We start from the raw sequence: 22263 nt of genomic DNA, 5'->3' as shown, positions 1-22263 counted from the left end.
GGACCACGTTATTCCTAATGGCCACCTGCAGGGAACCAAGTTCAGTGAGAGTCAGTTTGCGTTATACAGGATAGCAACCGCACGCTGACCGAAGAAATCGGAAGTAAAATAAATCAGAATTCAGAAATCAGAATTTTAATATCAGAATTCTGACTTTACTCTCAGAATTCTGCGATTCAAAATCCGAATTTTAAAGTCAGAATATAATTCTACCAACTTTAATTGATCAATGATTAATTAATACTGAAAAAGAATGTCAGGGCACTTTTCATCAGCACCCCTAGTTTCTTCCCACTTCTTGTGGCTTTGGGCCGTAGTAAGCGTTAGATTAGGTGGAACGGTTAGTGGTCAGTGGTTTTGTTTGGAGTTAGGTTAGGGTTAGAATAGAGGTAGTAGTTAGTGATTGGTGCATGTGCCTGCTCGGGTTAGACTGTGGTGTTAAAGTGTGGTTCTTAGTGTTAGGTGTGAGCGTAGGTTTTGGTGCAGGTTTGAGGTTAGTTTTAGGTGTTAATATGAGGTATTTTGGGATAGGTGATAGCTTTGTGGGTGTTACTGCCCGGGTTAGACTGTGGAGTGTGGTTCTTGGTGTTGCTATGGGTGTAAGTGTACCGCTGATACAGACCTGGTCTTGGGTCTCTCTGTCCAGGGGAGCATTGAGGGAGATTACTCCATCCATGCTTATGGTGAACAGCATCTCTGGAAACTCCCCCTCCAGACTGTACTCTGCCTGGCTGCCACTCCACTTTACCTACACACACACACACACACACACACACACACACACACACACACACACACACACACACACACACACACACACACACACACACACACACACACACACACACACACACACACACACGCACAGGTTTGAAGCCAGAAAACTCATTCGGACACAGATAGAAACACAGACAATTACGAAAACAAACGCACACATTCACACGCACACACATATGGAACACACACATAAGCAACCTTAAGTCAAGGTATCTTTCCGTCACAAAAACAAACAGTGAAAGTGGTATCATCTGCAGCGAGAGCAGAGAGGAAAACAGAACAGAAAGAGGTGAGCAGATGTATGATGTGTAAGTCCTGCGCCAGGCGACCGCATGTTTACATGATAAAGAACCGACAGAACGAACTGACAATGATGAGGAACAGAGGGTCTCTCTCTCTCTCTCTCTCTCCCACTCTCTCCCACTCTCTCCCACTCTCTCCTTCTCCCTCCCTCTCTCTGTCTCTCTCTGTCTCTCTCTGTCTCTCCCTCCTGGGATAGGGGGGGGGGGGGATTTTCCACTTCGCTCCAAAGCCCCCTAAGCACACAGCGAGGCCCTGGTTAACCATCAAACAGAACCCAACAAGGAGAGAACAGCTTCAGCAACCCCCCAACACACACACACACACACACACACACACACACACACACACACACACACACACACACACACACACACACACACACACACACACACACACACACACACACACACACACACACACACACATACACATATCCAGGGCATGTGAATCCACTACACCGCCCCTCTCCCTCTCTCCCTCGCCCCTCCTCTTTGTTTTGGAGATTGTCGTGCACACACATATGCACACATATGCACACACATGCGCGGCCACGCTGCTGCATAACTGACTCCTTCCTGGTGTTCCAGTCGCACTTCCTGACCACTACGCCTTTTAAGAGATGAGCGTGAAGGTTTGAGAAATGATCAGTCGAGGCGTTATAAATAGCTCTGTGCTGGACATCCACACAAGTGGTGAGGTCATCTGTTTTGCCTGGCCTGTGTTTTGTGGTTGTTGTGCAATCCAGTGTTTTTCAACGAAAGACTCTACTGCCCCAGTCTGTGCTTGGCGGCTGTGTTGTTTATATTGGTGCGAGGAATTAGCTTTCAGGGATTCGTCTTTTGGTTTTCATGAACCCCAAGTATGGAAAAAACATATGAGGTCTGCCTGATGGCTTTACACTTTTAGACCAAGGGGGTTATCATTTTCTGCAGCTATTTATTCAAATATATACTTGCAATGTTATATTTTTCATTGTACAATCATATATTTATATATAATGGTTCTCTTTTAAATTACTTTTAAGTTAAAATAAAATACGAGAGTCGTAAAAGTTTTAACGATCATCTCTTAAAATTTCCTTAAAATGTACTACAACCTAAAGCAATTCTAATGGCCTTGTTTTTGAAGGGGGTGTATATAAAGTGACCCATGCAGCCTGTGTTTTGGAGAGGTGACTCTCCAAACCAGAACCAACCAGAACCTTTCATCCAGACTCCCAAAGTTTGAGATCTTTTTTTATGTCTGACAACATCCTGAAGGTAATTTTGTTCAAACAATACATTTAGTGTTTACACAAGTGAGCATTTGTGTAGCAAAATACATTTTACATACAGTCTGACACAAACATCAGCAAACTAAATTGGTATTTAATAAAACAATATTGAAATTCCACCAATATCTTATGTTTTTCTTAACAGTATAGCATGGAATTTGGCTTATTTGAATGGTTAACACATCTGTCACATCAATTTGATGTTGCAGATGGCATGAGGCAATATTCTGTGATGCTAGAAACTAGCCGAGTGGGATGGTTCCCCTTAAAAGCATTTTTTTTATTATTCATATATTTAGCTTTTCCCGAAGTCCAACATCTCCACATTCATCAAAATAAATAATGATCATGTTGTACACAAGTCATGAATATATCTTGCAATATTTATTTTCTATTCCATGATAATGTAAAACTTACGTATGGTTTAATTACCCAAAATATAGCCAAATATTGTTTAGAAGTGTCTTCCACTGTTTCAAAAGTATGTGTGTCTTGACAAGTGATGGAACAAACACACAGACATTAATTCACAATAATGTACAGGCTCAAAAACGCACACATATGTGGACGTGTATGCCAATATAGACATTACAGTTTTTCTCAGACGCTTTGGTACATTTCTCAGATCAGAATTGAAATTCTCAAAACTACCTGTTCAATCTTCACATCATTGTGTCACTTGTGGTTGAAAATGGTTGAACAAGTTGTCATAATATGTCAAGCATGTTTCTATACATTTCCATTAGACTTTTTTTCTAAATCTGTCCTGAATTGGTAAATTGCTACCAGGTGAATTTTGACTTTCTCTAAAGAAGGGAAATGTGTGAAGTGGTAGATCAACCAACGATCAACCAGTTTACTGAAATAGCTCAAAGGTGCATCTCCTGAAACATGAACTGGCAAGTATCTATATAGCTGGAGCACAACCCAATGTCACATTGTCTGACAATGGAAGGACAAGGAATTGGACAGGGTCAACAGCCAGAGAGAAGAAGAAGAGGAAGAGGAGTGAGGCTGCGTGAGAATTTGTGGCCCAACAGACAGGAACGTCAGGAGGTGTAGAAAGACTGCACTGCAATTCCTACAGCAATGCATGTGCAGTTTACCCTAAGGAGATTTCCCTATGTTCACATTTCTAGCAATGACATGGTCTGTCAACAAATTACAGTACAAACAGTCAAAGCGTAAATGTGAATCTTGTAAAGTCTCTTGCAATCAATCTCCCACATACACTAAGGTGTAATTTACAATTTACAATAATTGTCTTCAAAACCTTAGCCATAGTTTACATCAGAACATCCCTCCAGAGTACACTGTTATATTGACAACATGACTAAGCAATTTGACTGTCTTATCCGTACACAATGACACACAGACTTTCATTGTAATGGCACTGACATGTTCATTGGCACAGATATTTACCTTTGAGAAACAAACTAAGGATTTTGAGCAAGAGACTTGCTTTTGCATGAAATCAATGGTATTTTGCTATTTGTATGAATTGTTTTGAGGAATGCACTTACTGTTTTGCAAATTTCAAATTCTGATCTGAGAAATGTACCAAAGCGACTGAGAAAAACTGTGATTATCCTATTCACACAATAAGGGAATTATTAAGGCTCAAGACTCAAATAATAATCCAACATATTTTGTTAAACCACGTAAAATACCCTCAGATAAGTATACCTTAGACTATATGGAAATATTATATGGAAAGTTTAAGAACGTTCCATGTACTCTAAAGAGAATGATGTGCTTGTATGGCTTACTGTTTCCATAGTTACGGCTGTTGAAGCCCATGAACTAAACAAACCACCCGGTAATCCCAGTCTAACTAGTCAACCAAAGATCCATCAAGAAGGATCAGGCAAGATATCATTATTCATAACTCAATAAAATTGTAAATAAAATGATGTTGTCTACTACCATGATGTCAAAGAGACTTTGTTTGTAGAATGTGATTAGACCAGGGCCCATACCCTGTGTGCTCTCTTCAGAGAGAGAGAGAGAGAGAGAGAGAGAGAGAGAGAGAGAGAGAGAGAGAGAGAGAGAGAGAGAGAGAGAGAGAGAGAGAGAGAGAGAGAGAGAGACTATCAGAGAGAGGGGGGAAGCCTGAGAGGGATTGAGTGAGTGAGTGACTGATGATGTGAGTGAGTGAGTGAGTGACTGATGATGTGACTGAGTGAATAACTGATGGTGTGAGTGAGTGAGTGACTGATGGTGTGACTGAGTGAGTGACTGATGGTGTGACTGAGTGAGTGACTGAGGGTGTGAGTGAGTGACTGATGGTGTGACTGAGTGAGTGACTGATGGTGTGACTGAGTGAGTGACTGATGGTGTGAGTGAGTGAGTGACTGATGGTGTGAGTGAGTGACTGATGATGTGAGTGAGTGAGTGAGTGACTGATGGTGTGAGTGAGTGACTGATGGTGTGAGTGAGTGAGTGACTGATGGTGTGACTGAGTGAGTTACTGAGGGTGTGAGTGAGTGAGTTAGTGAGTGACTGATGGTGTGAGTGAGTGAGTGACTCATGGAGTAACTGAGTGAGTGACTGAGGGTGTGAGTGAGTGAGTGAGTGAGTGACTGATGGTGTGAGTGAGTGAGTGACTGATGGTGTGACTGAGTGAGTGACTGAGGGTGTGAGTGAGTGAGTGAGTGAGTGAGTGACTGATGGTGTGAGTGAGTGAGTGACTGATGGTGTGACTGAGTGAGTGACTGAGGGTGTGAGTGAGTGAGTGAGTGAGTGAGTGAGTGAGTGAGTGAGTGAGTGAGTGAGTGAGTGAGTGAGTGAGTGAGTGAGTGAGTGAGTGACTGATGGTGTGACTGAGTGAGTGACTGAGGGTGTGAGTGAGTGAGTGAGTGAGTGAGTGAGTGAGTGAGTGAGTGAGTGAGTGACTGATGGTGTGACTGAGTGAGTGACTGAGGGTGTGAGTGAGTGAGTGAACATGTGAGCGGTGAAACCCACCGCCTACGGGCCGAAGGCTCAGCGGCGGTCTTGTCACGCTGCGTGGGAGAAACCAGGCTTCCCTCCCAGCCAAGGTGAGCTGTCATCCTGGTACTACAGTACCACATAGCATGGTGAAGTACTAGCCTGTCAGCTTGGTGCTACAGTACCACGTAGCATAGTGTATTACTAGTCTATCAGCCTTGTACCACAGTACCACATAGTATTCTTTGTGTAGTACCGTGTAGAATGGTGTACTATTGTGCAGTACTACATTGCATTGTCTCATGCAGTATCATGTTCAGTGTAGTAATGTGTAGTATCTGGCTGACAGACTGCTACCATGATACCATAAGTAAGATGTAGCACAGTTTTGAAGAACATATTATGGTATAATAAAGATAAAACACAACAGGATTTGAATCAACTAAATGCTGTGTTTTATGTGCCATATTTCATGTTCATATGTAAAAAATCCAGGAGTTGCATTCACGACATCCATTCTTCATTCACGACAAATGTATGCCTAAGAAGAGAATATTTGCCTGATATCTTTCCTGGAAGCATCGTGATGGGCTTCTGAATAATGAGATGAAAAGTCGTTACTCCTACAACTGTGAGTACATATTTAGAGTGGGTGGATGGTGCTGTTATTACAGAACAGATAACAGACTGAGGGGGCGTGTGGGGGAGGTGGAGAGAGGAGGTGGAGGGGGAGAGGACATAGAGAAGAGGAGCTGGTGTTGGAGTTTAAGTCACCTAATGGAGGGACAATTAACATTTGTTGGTCCTTTTATCATCGCCTTTCCTCATTAATTTATTTCAATCAATGTTCAACCAATGCTATGTCTACACTATGTTTCTTTCTACTGTAGATTGTATAGAAACAAACTGACTTTATTGTGTTTATTGTGTTCCACTGACAATGTATATTTTTGCATTATAATCAGCTTCTATTTTTATAAGGTACTGGATTGATAGAAAATTACTTACATTAAGATTTGTTTTATGAACTTTTTTATGGCAACAGATTGCCATAGAAAATCTTTCACAGCAAGATGTCAACAACCATCTCACATCTTTAACTGAGCTGTATACAATATATACTGTAGACTTAGATATAGATATATCAAGGATAGATATAGACCTCAGCCAGCTTCTGGTCAATAAACTTGCGGTCTATATTCACAGTGTATTTCTATAGATAGATATATGAACCTCTGCCAGCTAGTGATCAATTGTACAATTCCTTGTGTTACCAGAGAACGTCTGATCTCAGAGGACAGTCTGTTTTTAGATCATACAGTGTATAGTGACATGATGTCAGCTTAAAACCAACATCTGATTCTACTAAAAGTATTGACACCACACGCACACAAACACACACACAGACACATAGAAACACACACACACACACGCACGCACACACACACACACACACACACACACACACACACACACACACACACACACACACACACACACACACACACACACACACACACACACACACACACACACACACACACACACACACACAGACAGCACATATTTATATATAGATATAGATATAGATGTTGATAATGTGGATGGATGGATAGATAATGCATAGATAGATAGATAATTAGATAACAGATAAACATACATACATACAGACAGAAGAATAGACAGACAGAGAGAAGAAAAAAAAAAAAAGTTTAAAGGAGACATATTATGGTGTTTTCCCAACAATTAAACATAGTATTTGAGATCCAGAAAACATGTTTTTGAAGCTGTTTGCTGGAAATAGCTTTTAGGAAAAAAAATCTTGCCTACCGCTATTCCCCTCTGTTTCAGTCCCTTCAGAATGCACTGTTTATGGTGTCTGTAGCTTTAATGCAAATGAGCTGCTGCCCATTGACCAATGAGCTGTCAGACTGAACCACAGCATGGAGGAGGAGGGATCGTTGCCATATCTCGGCCATGGTTGAGAAGAATTGGGGGAAAGGAACTTTGGCCTTGACTCTCTGAAGTCCATGAACCGCAACATGGAGGAGAAAGGGATGGTACTCCGGGAGCTGAGCTGGTGGACTGCCGCCGAGCTCCCCGTGCAGAGCTGCCGGAATGCCGCCGAAGCTTCGGCGGCATTCTGAGCTGCTGGACAAAGCCGTCCGGCCTCATTCGAAGCCGTCCGGCCGCCGCCGAAGCTTCGGAGCTCCGGCGGGTTTCCTCCGGGAGCTGAAATGTCCGGCTGGGGTAGCTCGGAGGCAGTCCGACAGCTCAGCTCCGGGAGTACAATCCCTTACTCCTCCATGCCTCCTCCTCCGGACTGCCGCCGAAGCTTCCACGGCAGTCCGGCAGCTCTGGCGGGGGGAGCTCGGCAGCAGTCCGGCAGCTGCCGCTGAGTTCCCCCCGCCGGAGCTGCTCGTCCGCTGGTCCACAAAACTTAGCTACGCTCTGATTGGAGGGGACTGGGGAAGTGGGAGGTAATATTAACTGGGCACCTTCCTACGTAGGAGGAGGCGCCGAAACTGAGTCGCTCGTATGGTAACTGTAGGCGGGGTACTTTCAGAAATGCATATCTCACTCAAAAAATCGTGTGCAGACTTATTTAAAAGTTTTTATGCGTGTGAGAGCACCAAAGACCCAAAACAACACCCCAAATCCCAGGAAAAGTGTTGTTTTCATAATATGTCCCCTTTAAAATCAACCCGAAAGAAGAAGTCAAGTAGAAGTCATTGGAAATGACTGGAAATGAGTAATGTCAGGAAACATGGCTTATCTAAAACACAGACACGGGACTAATGTGTTTAATCAGCTGTGCTCAGCACAGGAAGGCTTAAACATGATAGAGTGTTTCTTTCCTGAAACTGGACCCTGTTTCACGACCGACGACAAAACTGATGACATCTGCATATCATTGCATGTGGTGAGTGGAGGTGGAGGAGGAGGAGGAGGAGGGAGGAAGAGGAGGGAGGAGGGAAGAGGAGGAGAGGGAGGATTATGAGGAGAGGGAGCATGAGGAGGCGTAGGAAAGGAGGGTGGAGGAGGAGGAAGGAGTGAGGGAGAGATAGGGGGTGAACGGCAGAGGAGGAGGAGGGAGGATGGGGGAGAGGATGAGGTGGAGGAGGTGTGATGGTGGTCAAAGTGACCTCTGAGAAGTCATCTGTGAGGAGACATCCCACCATCAGTATTAATAATGTATGATACTCTACTATTTGTTGGGTCATGGTAAGACAATCAGTGTTGGTAAAAATGAGTTCTCAGTAAAGTCAGCACCTCTACAAAGTAATACCAACGGTACAGAGGAGCAATACTAACGGTACAGAGTACGGTACAGAGTATGGAATATCAAAGTTTTTCTCTGGCATAGCATAGGGATAACATAATAATACAACAATGTTTCATTAACGATATCCTCTGAACGGGGTGTTACGCAGATGGTGACTTATTGTGTGATTATGTCACGATTTTGTCATAACTATGTCCTGACTGTCCCAATTATGTCATGATGATGATGTCAAGGTGATAATAATAATAATAATAATACATTTAATTTAGAGGCGCCTTTCAAGACACCCAAGGTCAATGTAGTAATGATGTACTGCGCCTGTCATGGTGACGGCCACACCATGCTGATGTCGTGCTGATGGTGACTTCATGCTGATATCACCTGAGAGATGGGGATAGGGTAGGGCCCAGGCAGGTTCTCCTGCAGGCGGACGGGGTCGGGCGAAGCCCAGGTGTTGCCGGTGACCTCCACGGTGACGGTGCCGGTGGAGAAGAAGGCGTTTGCCTTGCCGGCCATGTCCTTCACCATCACCAGCAGCTTGTAGCGCCCACACATTTCTGGGTCCAGCGTGGACGCCCCTGTAAACACATAGCCCTTCCTGGTTCACAGAGCCAACACTTCCTGCTTCAGAGACCAAACATCACTTCCTCAGATCGAGGAGATGCAGATACCTGATAGAAGCAGTGGTAACACTAGTACACATGGTTCTAGTAGTACTTGGAGCACTGCTTATATTAACGGCAGTAGGGCTCACCGTCCTCTGTCAGGGACACTTCTCCTTGGACGCTGTCTATAGCGAACATGTGTGCTGCGGGGATGCGGGGCGTCTGGTCCATCAGGAGGAACCTCAGCTCAGCGTGGGCAGTGTTCCTGTCGTCTCGGTCAGACGCCTCCACACGCATGAAGGGGATACCTGACACACACACACACACACACACACACACACACACACACACACACACACCCGAGGACCCACAGTGGTGCGTGTGTTTTACGATGGTATAACGAGATCTGCTGCATCTCTCTTATCCCTCCTCGTCCTTCTTTACAAACACTTAAACTACTCAAGCATGACCATGAGACACACAGGATGCTGAATTACAAACAGGCAACCTGACACACAGATACACGACTACACACGTACACACCCAGACACGCAGATACACAACTAACGCATACACATCCAGACACACAGATGCACAACTACACGCATACACACAGCTATGCATATACACAGCTACACAGATTGCAGCTACACAACCAGACACACAAACACAGAGCTACGCAGATACACAACTAGACACAAAGATACACAACTACACAGATACACAACCAGACACACAGATACACAACTACACAGTCAGACACACAGCTATGCAGATACACAACTACACAACCAGACACACAACTAACCAAGTATACAACCAGACACACAACTATGCAGATACACAACTATACAGACACATATCTACAGAGATACACAACTACAAAACCAGACACACAGACACCCAGCTATGCAGATACACAACTACACAGATAAACAACTACTCAATCAGATACATAGACACACAACTACTTAAGTGCAGATAAACAACTCGACAGAAACAGAACTACTACAGATATACACAACTACGCATCCAGATACACAGACACACAACTCAGCAACTACACGGCTAAACAGATATACAACTACACACCCAGAAACACAGATACACAATTAGGTAACTTCACAACCAGACACATATATACACAACTACACAGATACACAACTACACAATCATCTACTATTGCCTTAAACCTGCTCCAGAGAAACACAGCTACATAACCAGAAACACAACTGCACAACCAGCCGCACAGATACACACAACTACACACATCTACTCACATCGACACAACTACACTATAAGCTACACAGCAATGCAACTACATAGATAAACAGTGATCTACTCAGCAGTTCCACCCAGAATAGCATCACACAATGACGTCACACGATGAGGTCACAGGTACCTTTGAGCAGGCCGAGCTGCACGCTGCCCCGCATGCTGACCGCACTGAAGGTGGGGACGTTGTCGTTCTTGTCAATGACACACACCTCTACCGTGAAGCTCTGCCGCTGGCCCGCCATGCGGTACATCATCTACACACACACAGCGGCAGACATGTAAGCATGCACAAACATGCAAGCATGCACACACAGTACCCAGTAAATATGAACAAATGGGAAAAAAGTGTTGAATAATTAAAATTTTTAAAGTACACGCACACACTCACATAAACGCAAACACACACAATTTAAACTAACACACATTCACACACATGCACACATACAGCCACACAATTTACATGCACGAGTTTTTTCGCGTTCTTTCATTGGTTCTATAGAATAGGTATCTCACTTGTAGAGAGTAGGAGGGCTGCTTCTCTCGGTCAAGGGGTTTCAGAGCATATAGAAATGCTGCGTCTACCCCAAATATTCCCTCGTCGTCCCCCCGGATCAACAGCTCACTGTAGTTGGTGGTGAGGCTGGGGAGCTGGAGACACAATACTGGTGAATCACCTGACCATCTTGTTGAACAACCTGACCACTCTACTGAACCAACTGACCACTTGGTGAAGAACCTGACCACTGGTGAAGCATCTAACCACTCTGGTGAAGCATCTGACCACTCCGGTGACGCATCTGACCACTCTAGTGACTCATCTGATCACTCTGGTGAACTATTTAACCACTCTGGTGAACCACCTGGCAACTCTGGTGAACCACCTGACCACTCTGGTGAACCCACACTGGTGAACCACCTGACCACTCTGGAAAACCAGCGGACTCCCTTAAAGTTTGGGGATGGGATTTGCGAAACGCCAGCAGATTTTGAAAATACACAACTCGAATGGTCCCCTCTCCTTCAACGCTGACTCTAGTCTCGCAAAGCCAGACCAAACTACAGCAAGTAGGCTCTACAATGGTCTGGAACCACGCTATTTAGAGCCGTCTATCCAGGGGGGAAACTGGGCTGGCCTGTTTTTATTTCTTTAAACCAATCACAATCGTCTAGGGCGGGGCTAACCCCGGGAAGCAGCAGCTGTGTCCATCCGAAATAGTGCAAGAACATCTTTCTTCCTCAGCAAATGCTGGAAGCAAATCTCTTGAGCTTCTTTGCAATTTTCAACGGAAAGAGCCAAACAGGCTAGCTTTACAGCGCCGTCAAAGCCGTCAAAACTCGCCATACTGCCTAGTTTCCGAGTTTGAGGGGGAGCACAATACGGGAAAGCCTGCAACAGGAAGGGGAGGAGTAGCGGTGGATTCCGACGCTAGCGCTATTGACGCTGTCCATTTCCGCTCAGCCAGACTACTGACTCCGACTCCACCCATTCCAAGTACATGGACGCGCAATCATGCACAAGCGTGAACACAGATGCGCGAGAGCGAGCCAAGCTAGCTAGGTTGGAGTTTAGGGTTGTCTTCTAGTGCTAGGTACAAATGTGGATTAGCTAGTTAGCTTGCTCCAGTAGCTACCGCAGGATAACAACAAACACCTTGCTCTGGGTCACGAGCTTTGAGTATGTGCACGAAGGGGTCACACGCGGGGAGCGGGGGAGGGGGAGTGCAGTACGACCGTTTAATTGACGTAATTACTGTCCAATGCCACTCTGTGGTTTTGGAAATCATTGGCTGGAGTTTTTCGAGGCCTGCCCGTTCCACAGATGATTGACTTGTTTAATTTTCATCTCAGTACTTCTAACTCAGTGGCTGTAAGTGGGTTATGATAGGATTATTTTTGCAAAAATTGCCAAAAAAGAGAATTCCATACCCAACCTTTAACACCCTTAACCAGCTGAACATCCAAACGTATGTGATATTCTACTGCATTCATTCTCAATTATATATTAAGAATAAAGCAATTGAAGGCGCTGTAGGTACGATTTTCTAGCATAAATAGAGAGACAGAGATGGGCTGAAGAGCCCATCTCTGTCTCTCTATTAATAACTTCCCCGCACTTTCTGCTTCTTCCCGCCCTATTGTTTCTCCCCCGGTAAGCGTTCCAAGATGGATTATCTCAACCAATCACTGATGAGATACCCTGACTGGTCAAAAATTTGCAGGGAATGGTCTAAGACCTAAATTGGCTCTTACAGAATCAGGCTCAGTCAATTTATAACAGATATTCTCACAAAGCATTTTAATTATAGCTGAAGGAAGGCTATGGCAATCATAACAAATAACATATTACAGAAAAGAAGACGTAGACATGCTGTGCAACCCTTTATTTTGTATATTGGTATAAAATCTATAAAGCTGTTCTTAACCTTTGTATTTCTTAATTTCTGTTCATAGTTTAATGAAAGTGTGGGTAATATCAACATATTTGTTTTAACATTTTCTTTCATAAATTGTTACAGAATTACTTGATGGGAAAAAATCAAGAAGGCTGATAATTGTATAAGTCTTAAGTCATTAAAGTCATTCAGGTATTTTGGGACAGTCTGTTGTTACCTTTGAAAGATACCACGGGAAGATTCCATCGTAGTTTTCTGGGATTCCTATTTTAACGTTAGCTCCCAAGCAGGGCATAAAGACATGGAACATCCACAACTGTCGAAGACAACAAACTCTCTTAAATTGTTTCCGTTGTTAGCAAACAATGTTTGATTTAATTTCAAAGATTCATTATAATTATCTAAAATTAAACAGTTGCTTACTGTGAGAGCTCTGAGGAACATCACTAGAGTATGCTGGGCAGCCATTGTCGCCTACAAGTTTAGAAGGTACATATCAAACACATACAACCACACATTTTCACACTGATATATGTATAGTTGCAACAGTACTTGTATTTTGCTATTGATTCACTGCTGAACTTTTCTGGCTTCCAGTTTTTATTAACATGGTATGTTTTCTAACTGTTCACTATCGTTCCCAACCCACAATACAACCAAACAATAGGTTAAAAAAGGTATGAAAGGTAAGTAGAGCGTTAATGCTTTCTTTGAGCTCAGCTGTAGGTTAAAAGTAATAATAATAATAATAATAATAATAATAATAATAATAATAATAGTGATAATAATGATAATAATAATAATTATATTTAAAGACTTATTAATAATATTAATAACAATACACCGTTTTCCATACCAATGTATCAGGAGCAGGTGTTTCTTTCTGGAAAGTAGTATTGACCGCAACCCTCAGCTTTGGTTTAACGGCAGCAATAGAAGACGTCCTTCACATCCAAACTGGTGGTTTTAGATGATAGTAGCAACAGTGACTATATGAACAACTGCCACACTGGCTCCTGCCTTACCCGCACTAGCTCTGTAATTCTGTACGTGAGTAAAGTTTGTTTGTGTCCTGGCAAAGGTGTGAGAACAGTTTAAATTGCTGTGGAAAACTGTGTTTTTGTCGTTCCTAGTGGATTAATGGTTAACTCTTTCACCCAGAGAATCCTAACTAGCCGCGGTCCCTTCCTGTGAGACCTTCCTGTGGGACTGCCTTCCAGGCAGATTGCCTCCATTCCACTGATAGAATCTCATCTATGAAAATTCATGAGACCATTAAATGCTTAAACTAATTCCCTCTGTGTCCCTTTGTGTTCTGAACCTTGCCTGCTGTTCAGACAACCCCCCCAAGGCCCTATGTGAAGCGTTGTTAAAACCAGACGTGTATCTGCCATTAAACAAATCTATCCCTGCCGCTAACAATTTTATTCAAAAAGGTGTTGGTATGGCCCATATATCTAATTGAAGCTCATGCTTTAACCCCAAAATTACTATATTCAGTCTTTATTCAGAGTCCTTCCTGTTAGCTATAGTTTAAAGCCCACCGGGCCCATACAGTTTTTGTGAAGGACATCTTCAGTTTTGCTTAAGGGGGATTTCAACATCTATGTGTCTGATTCTCTCTTAAAGTTGTTTCAGTCTAACACAGACACGTTGGGCTTAGGTCCAGCACCCTACCCAGTACCCACAATGGTGGAAACCCACTAGATCATGTCCCGACCCGTGGTGCTTTAGACCTGGTTGTCTCAACCTGTTCCTCAGCTTTATCTGATCAATTTCTATCCTCTTTCACGGTGGGGGTATGGATACCTGGATGGTTGCACTCTGAAACTAAGCTGCAGAAAGAAGAACGACAGCATTTAAACAAAAACAACCCTACATTTATTTTTAAACACTGTAAAAAGTGTACTGGAACAGTTCCCTCCACTTTTAAGACTGCTATGATAAAACCGCTACCCAAGAAGCCTGGTAGACCCTGTACTCAAGGACTCAGCATCTATCGGCCCATTTCTAACATTACTATCCTTTTTGAGGTGCTGTAAAGTATTATAGCTAAGCAAACCATCAACCACCCGATGACCAATAACTTTTTTGAACCTTTTCAGTCTTGGTTTAGGACTTTCTACTCCACTGAACTTCTCTGAGCAGAGTTGCAAACCATCCTCTCCTTACCATGAACAGCAACGGAAGCTCCCTGCTGTTGATGCTTGACCTCAGTGCCACCCGCGACTAATTTGACCATAGCATTCATCTTCATCGTCTCAAACAATATGCTGGTTTCAAAGGTTCTGCTCCTAGTGCAGATCTTATCTCACAAATAGTACGCAATTCATTCTCTGTAAGGCATTCAAATCAAAACACTAACGCGCAACCTCAGCTTCCCCCAAGGGTCACTCCTTAGTTCACTGCACAAACTGCACGCTTCCTCTTGGCAAAATAATTTGCAGCAACGGAATTAGCTTCCACTGTTATGCCGACGACACTCAAATCGACATTCGTGTTGAATCAAATGGGTCCTCCAGATCCAGAAGCTTGAAACTTGCTTGGGTGCAATTAAAAGACGGATGTCCCGAAACGGCTTGCAGCAGGGAAAATGGAAATGATAATCATCTGCCCAAAGCAAAAATTAACACAATTTAAAGATTTAAAGGAGACATATTATGAAAACAACACTTTTTTGCATTATTTTTTTTTTTTTGCATTTCTGAAAATACCTTGTCTACAGTTATCAAACGAATGAGTCAGTTTCGGCACCCCCTCCTACGTAAGAAGGGGCACATTTGAATATAGACCTCTGAAGAATAAGTCCCGCCACCGAGGAAACAAATATCCAACTTTGAGATCTGCCACAGTGTGCCTTGGACAACACCATGACTTGTATGTTTTCCTTACACAATCTGTCAGAATACCGTTTATATACACACAATTTCCCACAGAGTGGGACCTCAAGGTAATCCTACCAGACCATGAGAAAAAAAGGACCATATGCTGGCAGAAAATCTTTTAAGGCAGACACAGAATAAAAGAATAGTCTTGAAATAAGCATCATAATAATAACAATAATAAATAAAAATCAACAACATGCATATTATTCCTCTTGGCGCTGCCTGAATATTCTCAGTCCCACAAGTCCTCAGTTGGCTCTTGTGTTTAGTTTCTAATAAAAAATATATTTATATTGCATTTCTGTACAACGATACTAGTCCTTTAAGTGTTAGTGTTAAAACACACACACACACAGCTTCTGGTCTTCAGCAGGTGGGGGGGGGGAGTCCTGCATCCCCTTCCCCTCAAAGCACAGAGAGATCGTGACAGGATTTGGACTTCTGTCTGAAGGCCATCTTCTTGTTTGTGCGAGCGACCATCACAGTGTCCTGTGACCTGTATTTATTTTATTCAACATGTAAAAAGTATCGCTAGAACTAAATTCTTTAGTCTTAGAAGCATAACCATAATCAGACCAATGTTATCCTCAGCAGATGCATTACGCTCATCCACACATTCACATCATCTAGATTACTTTTCTGTTTACTAAACTCTAAAATAAGCCTCCGGCTTTTACAGAATGCCGCTGATAGACATGGATTAGCATCATCATATCCAAAAGACCTTGATATTCCTCATTGTCCTCCTTACCCACTCCTAACCATCCCTTGAAGAAGGGATCCCCGACTTTGCGTTCCTTCTGAATAATCCTTGTTAATAAAGGGACTTTTTTCTTGCCATTTGGGGGGCTAGAGTTAGTGGGATGTCATAAATATATGGCTTGCAAAGCCCTCCCAGACTGTAACTGGGATTAAGGGCCATTCAAATACAATATATTTGACTTGACTTGAGAGATGATAAGGATAGTAATAATTACCTTTTATTGCAAAAGAAACAAATGTAAACAATAATTTCATAGTAACCGTATGCTTCAAACAACCAACATCTGTTTATTGCTGTTATTATTCATGTCATGTCAATCTTTAAAAAACACAATCACAACTTCTCTCTCATCCTGACTTGGGCCGGGTACGAACCTGCGTACCACTCATCAAGTAGAACGGACTCCAGAAATCCAAGTTTGAGATCTGGCACAGTGTGCCTTGGATAACACCATGACTTGTATGTTTTCCTTACACAGTCTGTCAGAATACCGTTTATATACACACACTTTCCTACCAGGTAATCCTACCAGACCATGAGAAAAAAAAGGACCATATGATGGCAGAAAATCGTTTAAGGCAGACACAGAATAAAATAATTGTCTTGAAATAATCATCATAATAATAACAATAATAATAATAAATAAAAATCAACAACATGCGTATTATTCCTCTTGGCGCGGCCTGAATATTCTCAGTCCCACAAGTCCTCTGTTGGCTCTTGTGTTTAGTTTCTAATAAAAAAAAAATATATATTGCATTTCTGTACAACGATACTAGTCCTTTAAGTGTTAGTGTTAAAACACACACACACACACACACACACACACACACACACACACACACACACACACACACACACACACACACACACACACACACACACACACACACACACACACACACACACACACACACAGCTTCTGGTCTTCAGCAGGTGGGGGGGGGGGGGAGTTCTGCATCCCCTTCCCCTCAAAGCACAGAGAGATCGTGACAGGACTTGGACTTCTGTCTGAAGGCCATCTTCTTGTTCTTGCGAGCGACCATGCGGCCGAGGAAGCGCTTGGCCTTCTTGCTGATGCTCTCGCGCCGCTTGCAGTTGGCCATGCGCCGCGCGTTCTCCTCCTTGGTGTCGCGTCGCAGGCGGACCTGTCGCACGATGCCCTGGAACAGGTCCAGCACGTTGTGGTGCAGCGACGCCGACGTCTCGATGAACTTGCAGTCGAAGACCACGGCGCAAGCGCTGCCCTCTGTGAGACGGCCGGAGACAGGACGGGGCAGAGAGTCAGGTTGGTGAACTGAAGGGTGCCAACACTTGATAGGTTTTAACATCCAAGAACCAATGCACTTTGTCCAGCAGTTTATTTCCTCTAACTGGATTATGCAGTGCTATAACATTTTGTTGTTGCTGCTCCAATTTAGATTCTTAAGCTTTGATTGTAATTGCTTTGTGCCTCAATGTAAATGTAAACCATGGCCCTGACAACCCCACGTCAGAATACCTCTGCCCTCCCTTTCCCTTTCAGCCTAAACACCTTTTGAAGCGTGACCCCTTTTCATAGTTGAAGAAAAACAATAACGCTAACCACTATAAAAGATTGTTACTCAATCCCTTCGACTCTTGTAAGGAACATATGTAGACACGATGGACTGCTATAGTTAGCTACATTTGTACTGTAACGCCTGATAAGGAACCACGTCGGCTAAAAACGCTTTTCATTGTGGCTGATGTGCTTGCTATTTCTTCTACTTTAATGGCTCTCTCCCAATATCCCGCTCTTTAACACTCAACCTCAGCCACTCTCTAAACCTCCTCCTTAGACCAATCTCTAATCTTCACCCTCACCCAGCCTCTAACTTTCACCCTTTTCCATGTAATAACCCTCACCCTCACCCACTCTCTAACCCTCACCCTCACCCAGTCTCTATCCCTCACCCTCACCCACTCTCTATCCCTCACCCAGTCTTTATCCCTCACCCTCAGCCAGTCTCTAACCCTAACCTATTCTCTAACCCTCACCCAGTCTCATGCCGCACCCAGCCATTAACCATCACCCTCAGAATTAGTCAGGTGGTTCACATCTACCATGATCGTAGGAGTAAAACGATAAAGAGCGTGTTATAAATAAACTCAATCAACTTCAACTCACCATCTTTAGACACCTCTCTGGATCGAACCAGGTCGCTCTTGTTGCCGACAAGGATTATGGGTATGTTTTCCGACTGACGGGCCCGGCGCAGCTGTATACGCAGCTCCGACGCCTTCTCGAAGCTTGACTTGTCCGTCACGGAGTAGACGATGATGTAGGCGTCTCCCATTTTCATGCACTGCTCTTTCAGCCAGGGACTGTTGTCCTGGAAACAGAGACATACATGGCATGCGTCACTACACACTATCGCTCTGGGAACCACCATATCATAATAATATTCAGACCAATGATAATGTCCGATTTGCCATAAATATAGTCTGGCTCCTGGCTCACCTGTTCCCAAACGTCGTACAACAAAATGGACGCCTCCTCCTCATCAACCATCACCGATCTGTCATAGGTGTTTCCTAAAGAGTAGAAAACAGATGGAACTTTTATACAACAAATGCATAGTGATATATGTGAATATGCAGTGAATTAAAATAAATATACAGGCAATGCGTCAGAGATCAGTGAATTTAAATTAACTTTCAGAGTTTTGGAAATTAGCCTGTGTTAATGTTTTAATGGTCTTAATATAATTAATATATGACAATTTAAGTTAGGAGGCCTACATGTGTATCTATTTATACACTCATTAGCATTTATTGACTAGAAATGTTTCCTCCACATTGGGTCCATTAATGGATCTGTAATGGCCTGGAAACACACAGTGAATGTCCACATAGACAGAAAACAAATCGATCCGTCCACTCAGATTCAAAACAGATTAGACAACACAAAGAGTAAAATAATCAAGCTAGATTGAGAGATTATACAGTTTCATGATTCACTATTAGTTGCATTCATCAATAGGATGTATTAATGATAAAGTCGTTTATTCATGATGAATAATTAAGTTGTCAAACTGTCACTTGAAGCGAGAATCACACACCTACACCTCCATCATCTCCAATAGACTTTATAAGTCATCTGCGACAGCATCTCCACCAAAATCATGATCATGATCATCCTCTCACCTGTTTCCTCAGAGTCGTGAGCCTCCTCCACACCGCCGAAGATGCGCGCGAGGCTGGACTTGCCCACGCCGTGTTCCCCCAACAGGACCACCTTATACAGCTGGTTCTCGGCGTCGCTGCCGGACGAGATTACCGAGTCGGAGGAGTCGGACACGCAGCTGTCCCGTAGTGGCTCTCCGGGGGAGGAATAGGAGGAGGTACAGCGCAGCAGGTTAGACAGCTCGTCCACCTGACTCGGAGGCAATGAGGCGCGCAGGTCGCGGTCGTCCACGGGCATGCTGCGCCGGTGCAGGTTGGGAAGATTCATTGGGAAGGGGACGCTGCCTCGCCTCCTCTCCATGTTCCGCAGTTTATCTCCCTTGTTCAAAGTCATGGTCTGCTCAAAGCTGTGGAGATATGCCCCATGCACGAGTTAAAACATGGACAATGAAACACCACACCCACGTGATAATTATATTTTGTCGTTCGGTGAATTGAACTACAACATTACAACACACAAAACACAACTGGTTTAAAAGGCAGACGGATAATGTTGAACTTACGTGATGTGGCTTCTGGTAGTAGGAGTAATACTAGTCCTGTTCAAATATCCAGGAACCGAATGGACTCGCTTATTTTTAATCCTCTGTTGTCGTTCACGCGCTGAAGAAATTATGTGTTTTGAGTTTGAGTGCAGAGAGGAGTCCTGTCCGCTCTATTTATGGGGCACCAGGAGTGACGTCGGGAAGGATTCGCCCCGGAGAATCTCGTTCTAGCTTATTATAGCCGTGCGTAACGGTCACATCATAACGAGAGGGTGGGGGCAAGAGGGAGGGATGACTGGAAGGATATGCGGAGGCGGTGGAGGAATCTCCCCGTCTATCTCTGCCAGGAGTAGGGATATGTCTCTAAAGCAGGTAGAGAGATGGTTTAAAATCACAAAGTGCAATTTATTTTACGAATATTATATTTTTATTTTCTACTTACAATTTAAATAAGTATTTTTTATAATTATGATTTAAATCGATCATAGAACATCGGCACTGCACGGCTATTTATTTTTCATATACCCGCATTTATATTATCTTTATTATTGACCTAAATACTGAGACATATAAAACTATAAAAAGGGTAGCTTACATTTGAAACACCACTCACCACTCGTTGAGACGAGTGGTGAAACTCAATGGTTTGTTGCTGCCCCTTGGTGGCCTAAAATGTTACTGCTTTTCTAACGTTCTGCAGTCATCGCACTCTAGCCATCCTTGGGCTATCATGTCTCGCTGCGGCTTGTAGGACATAAACATCCAACGTCCAAGTACTGTCACGTGATTCCACTTGCCACCCCCACTGACGTCACAGGCTAATGACTGAAACAACCAAAAACATGTATTTGTGAAATTAGTTTTTCACCAAAAGATGCATTTGCTGCCCGAACGCGTTGACGCCTGAGTTTTGCGGCGCGTCAAATCAAGTTTTGCGGCGCGTCAAAGGTTTGCGGCGCGTCAAAAGTTGAAATATTGCAACTCGAGCAGCATTTGACGCGCCGCAAAATACGTGAACGCGCCCTTCGCCCGTGCCCGGCAGCGGGCACGGGCATGCCGCGCCGCAAATCAGATTTTGACGCGCGTCAAATCAAGTTTTGCTGCCCGTTTTCTCGGCAGCAAATGCATCGGCAGTAAAGCAGCAACGCGTCTCTACATTCACTTTGAATGGGATCACGACGCGCGTCAACTTTTTGCATCTTTTGGTGTGAACGCAGGGTTAAGCCAGGGGTGTTTCTAGGTTTCATAAACCTAGAAACATGCTTTCTATGCTTTATTTTGCATGAGCATTTTTTCCTAATGCTTCACCTAAATAAACAAAATGCGCAGTTTATTATAGCTTAAAATAGTTACCTGACTGCTGTGCTGCTTATCCCCAAATGTCTAAAGTTCCATTCAAGTTATTTCAGAGTAAAATTAATACAAGTGAGACAGACTTTACACACACATCTGACTGGGGATAGGATAGGTTAATTCACTTGAGGTGGTAAAAAGTTTATGTTTTCAAACTGTTTATTCTCTTGCCAGAAGGACTATCTAGACTAGGCTAGTACTTATAAATAATTATATTTTTACTTTTTTATTTTTTTAACCCAAAAATTATATTCGGGGTAAACACAGGTTCTAATCGAACAGGTAAACACGCGTCCTCCTCCGAGCTCAATACATTCATGATCCAAAATCTGGGACAGGTGACCTCAGAACTGGTGAACTGGGCTTTCATTTCCTTCACTTCATACGTTTCGACCAATACTGTTGCTGGAGGCAGAGTTATTTGCAGACAAACTAGACCAGCCCATGAACATTTTAAAATGTAAATAGACATTTCTGTATAATTAAGGTGTATGACCGCTCCCTCTGCTGGACAACTGTCTCACACCAAATTACATTTTCTGTTTGAACCAACGCAGCTATAGCACATTGATGTGAGACGGGTTGGTGGATTGAACGTGTTGTAGTAGCAGAGAATAGCCTGCGGGGCAGTATGTACATTGTTAGATACATGAATGGGCTTGAATTATGTAATATGGAGGCTTCATATTTTTACAAAATGGATTATGTGAACATCGCAGAATAACAA

The 22263-nt window shown here is 43.4% G+C and overlaps 2 protein-coding genes across 2 annotated transcripts in view; both read right to left on the bottom strand.

The window, feature by feature from the left end:
- cdh16 (cadherin 16, KSP-cadherin) overlaps positions 1–13946 on the bottom strand; it is a 33564-nt gene extending 19618 nt beyond the window's left edge. Inside the window, exons 1-8 of the mRNA XM_056608692.1 lie at positions 13700–13946; positions 13267–13317; positions 13061–13159; positions 10964–11098; positions 10575–10704; positions 9322–9480; positions 8949–9145; positions 623–748 (exon numbers count right to left, since the gene is read on the bottom strand). Coding sequence (XP_056464667.1) covers positions 623–748; positions 8949–9145; positions 9322–9480; positions 10575–10704; positions 10964–11098; positions 13061–13159; positions 13267–13311 — 891 coding nt within the window. The 5' untranslated portion in view covers positions 13312–13317; positions 13700–13946. The remainder of the gene's footprint in view (positions 1–622; positions 749–8948; positions 9146–9321; positions 9481–10574; positions 10705–10963; positions 11099–13060; positions 13160–13266; positions 13318–13699) is intronic.
- A 1437-nt stretch (positions 13947–15383) lies between these two features.
- Positions 15384–20402, bottom strand: rrad (Ras-related associated with diabetes). The gene is made up of 5 exons (XM_056608561.1): positions 20202–20402; positions 19660–20045; positions 18974–19047; positions 18641–18845; positions 15384–17740 (listed from the first exon to the last, which is right to left on the bottom strand). The coding sequence occupies exons 2-5, from the start codon at positions 20030–20032 to the stop codon at positions 17463–17465; spliced, it is 930 nt and encodes a 309-aa protein (XP_056464536.1). The 5' UTR covers positions 20033–20045; positions 20202–20402; the 3' UTR covers positions 15384–17462.
- Positions 20403–22263: the final 1861 nt, after the last annotated feature.

Source organism: Gadus chalcogrammus, chromosome 14 (assembly GCF_026213295.1).
Source record: "Gadus chalcogrammus isolate NIFS_2021 chromosome 14, NIFS_Gcha_1.0, whole genome shotgun sequence".
Lineage (NCBI taxonomy): Eukaryota > Metazoa > Chordata > Actinopteri > Gadiformes > Gadidae > Gadus > Gadus chalcogrammus.
This window is presented reverse-complemented; position numbering and strand designations above follow the sequence as displayed.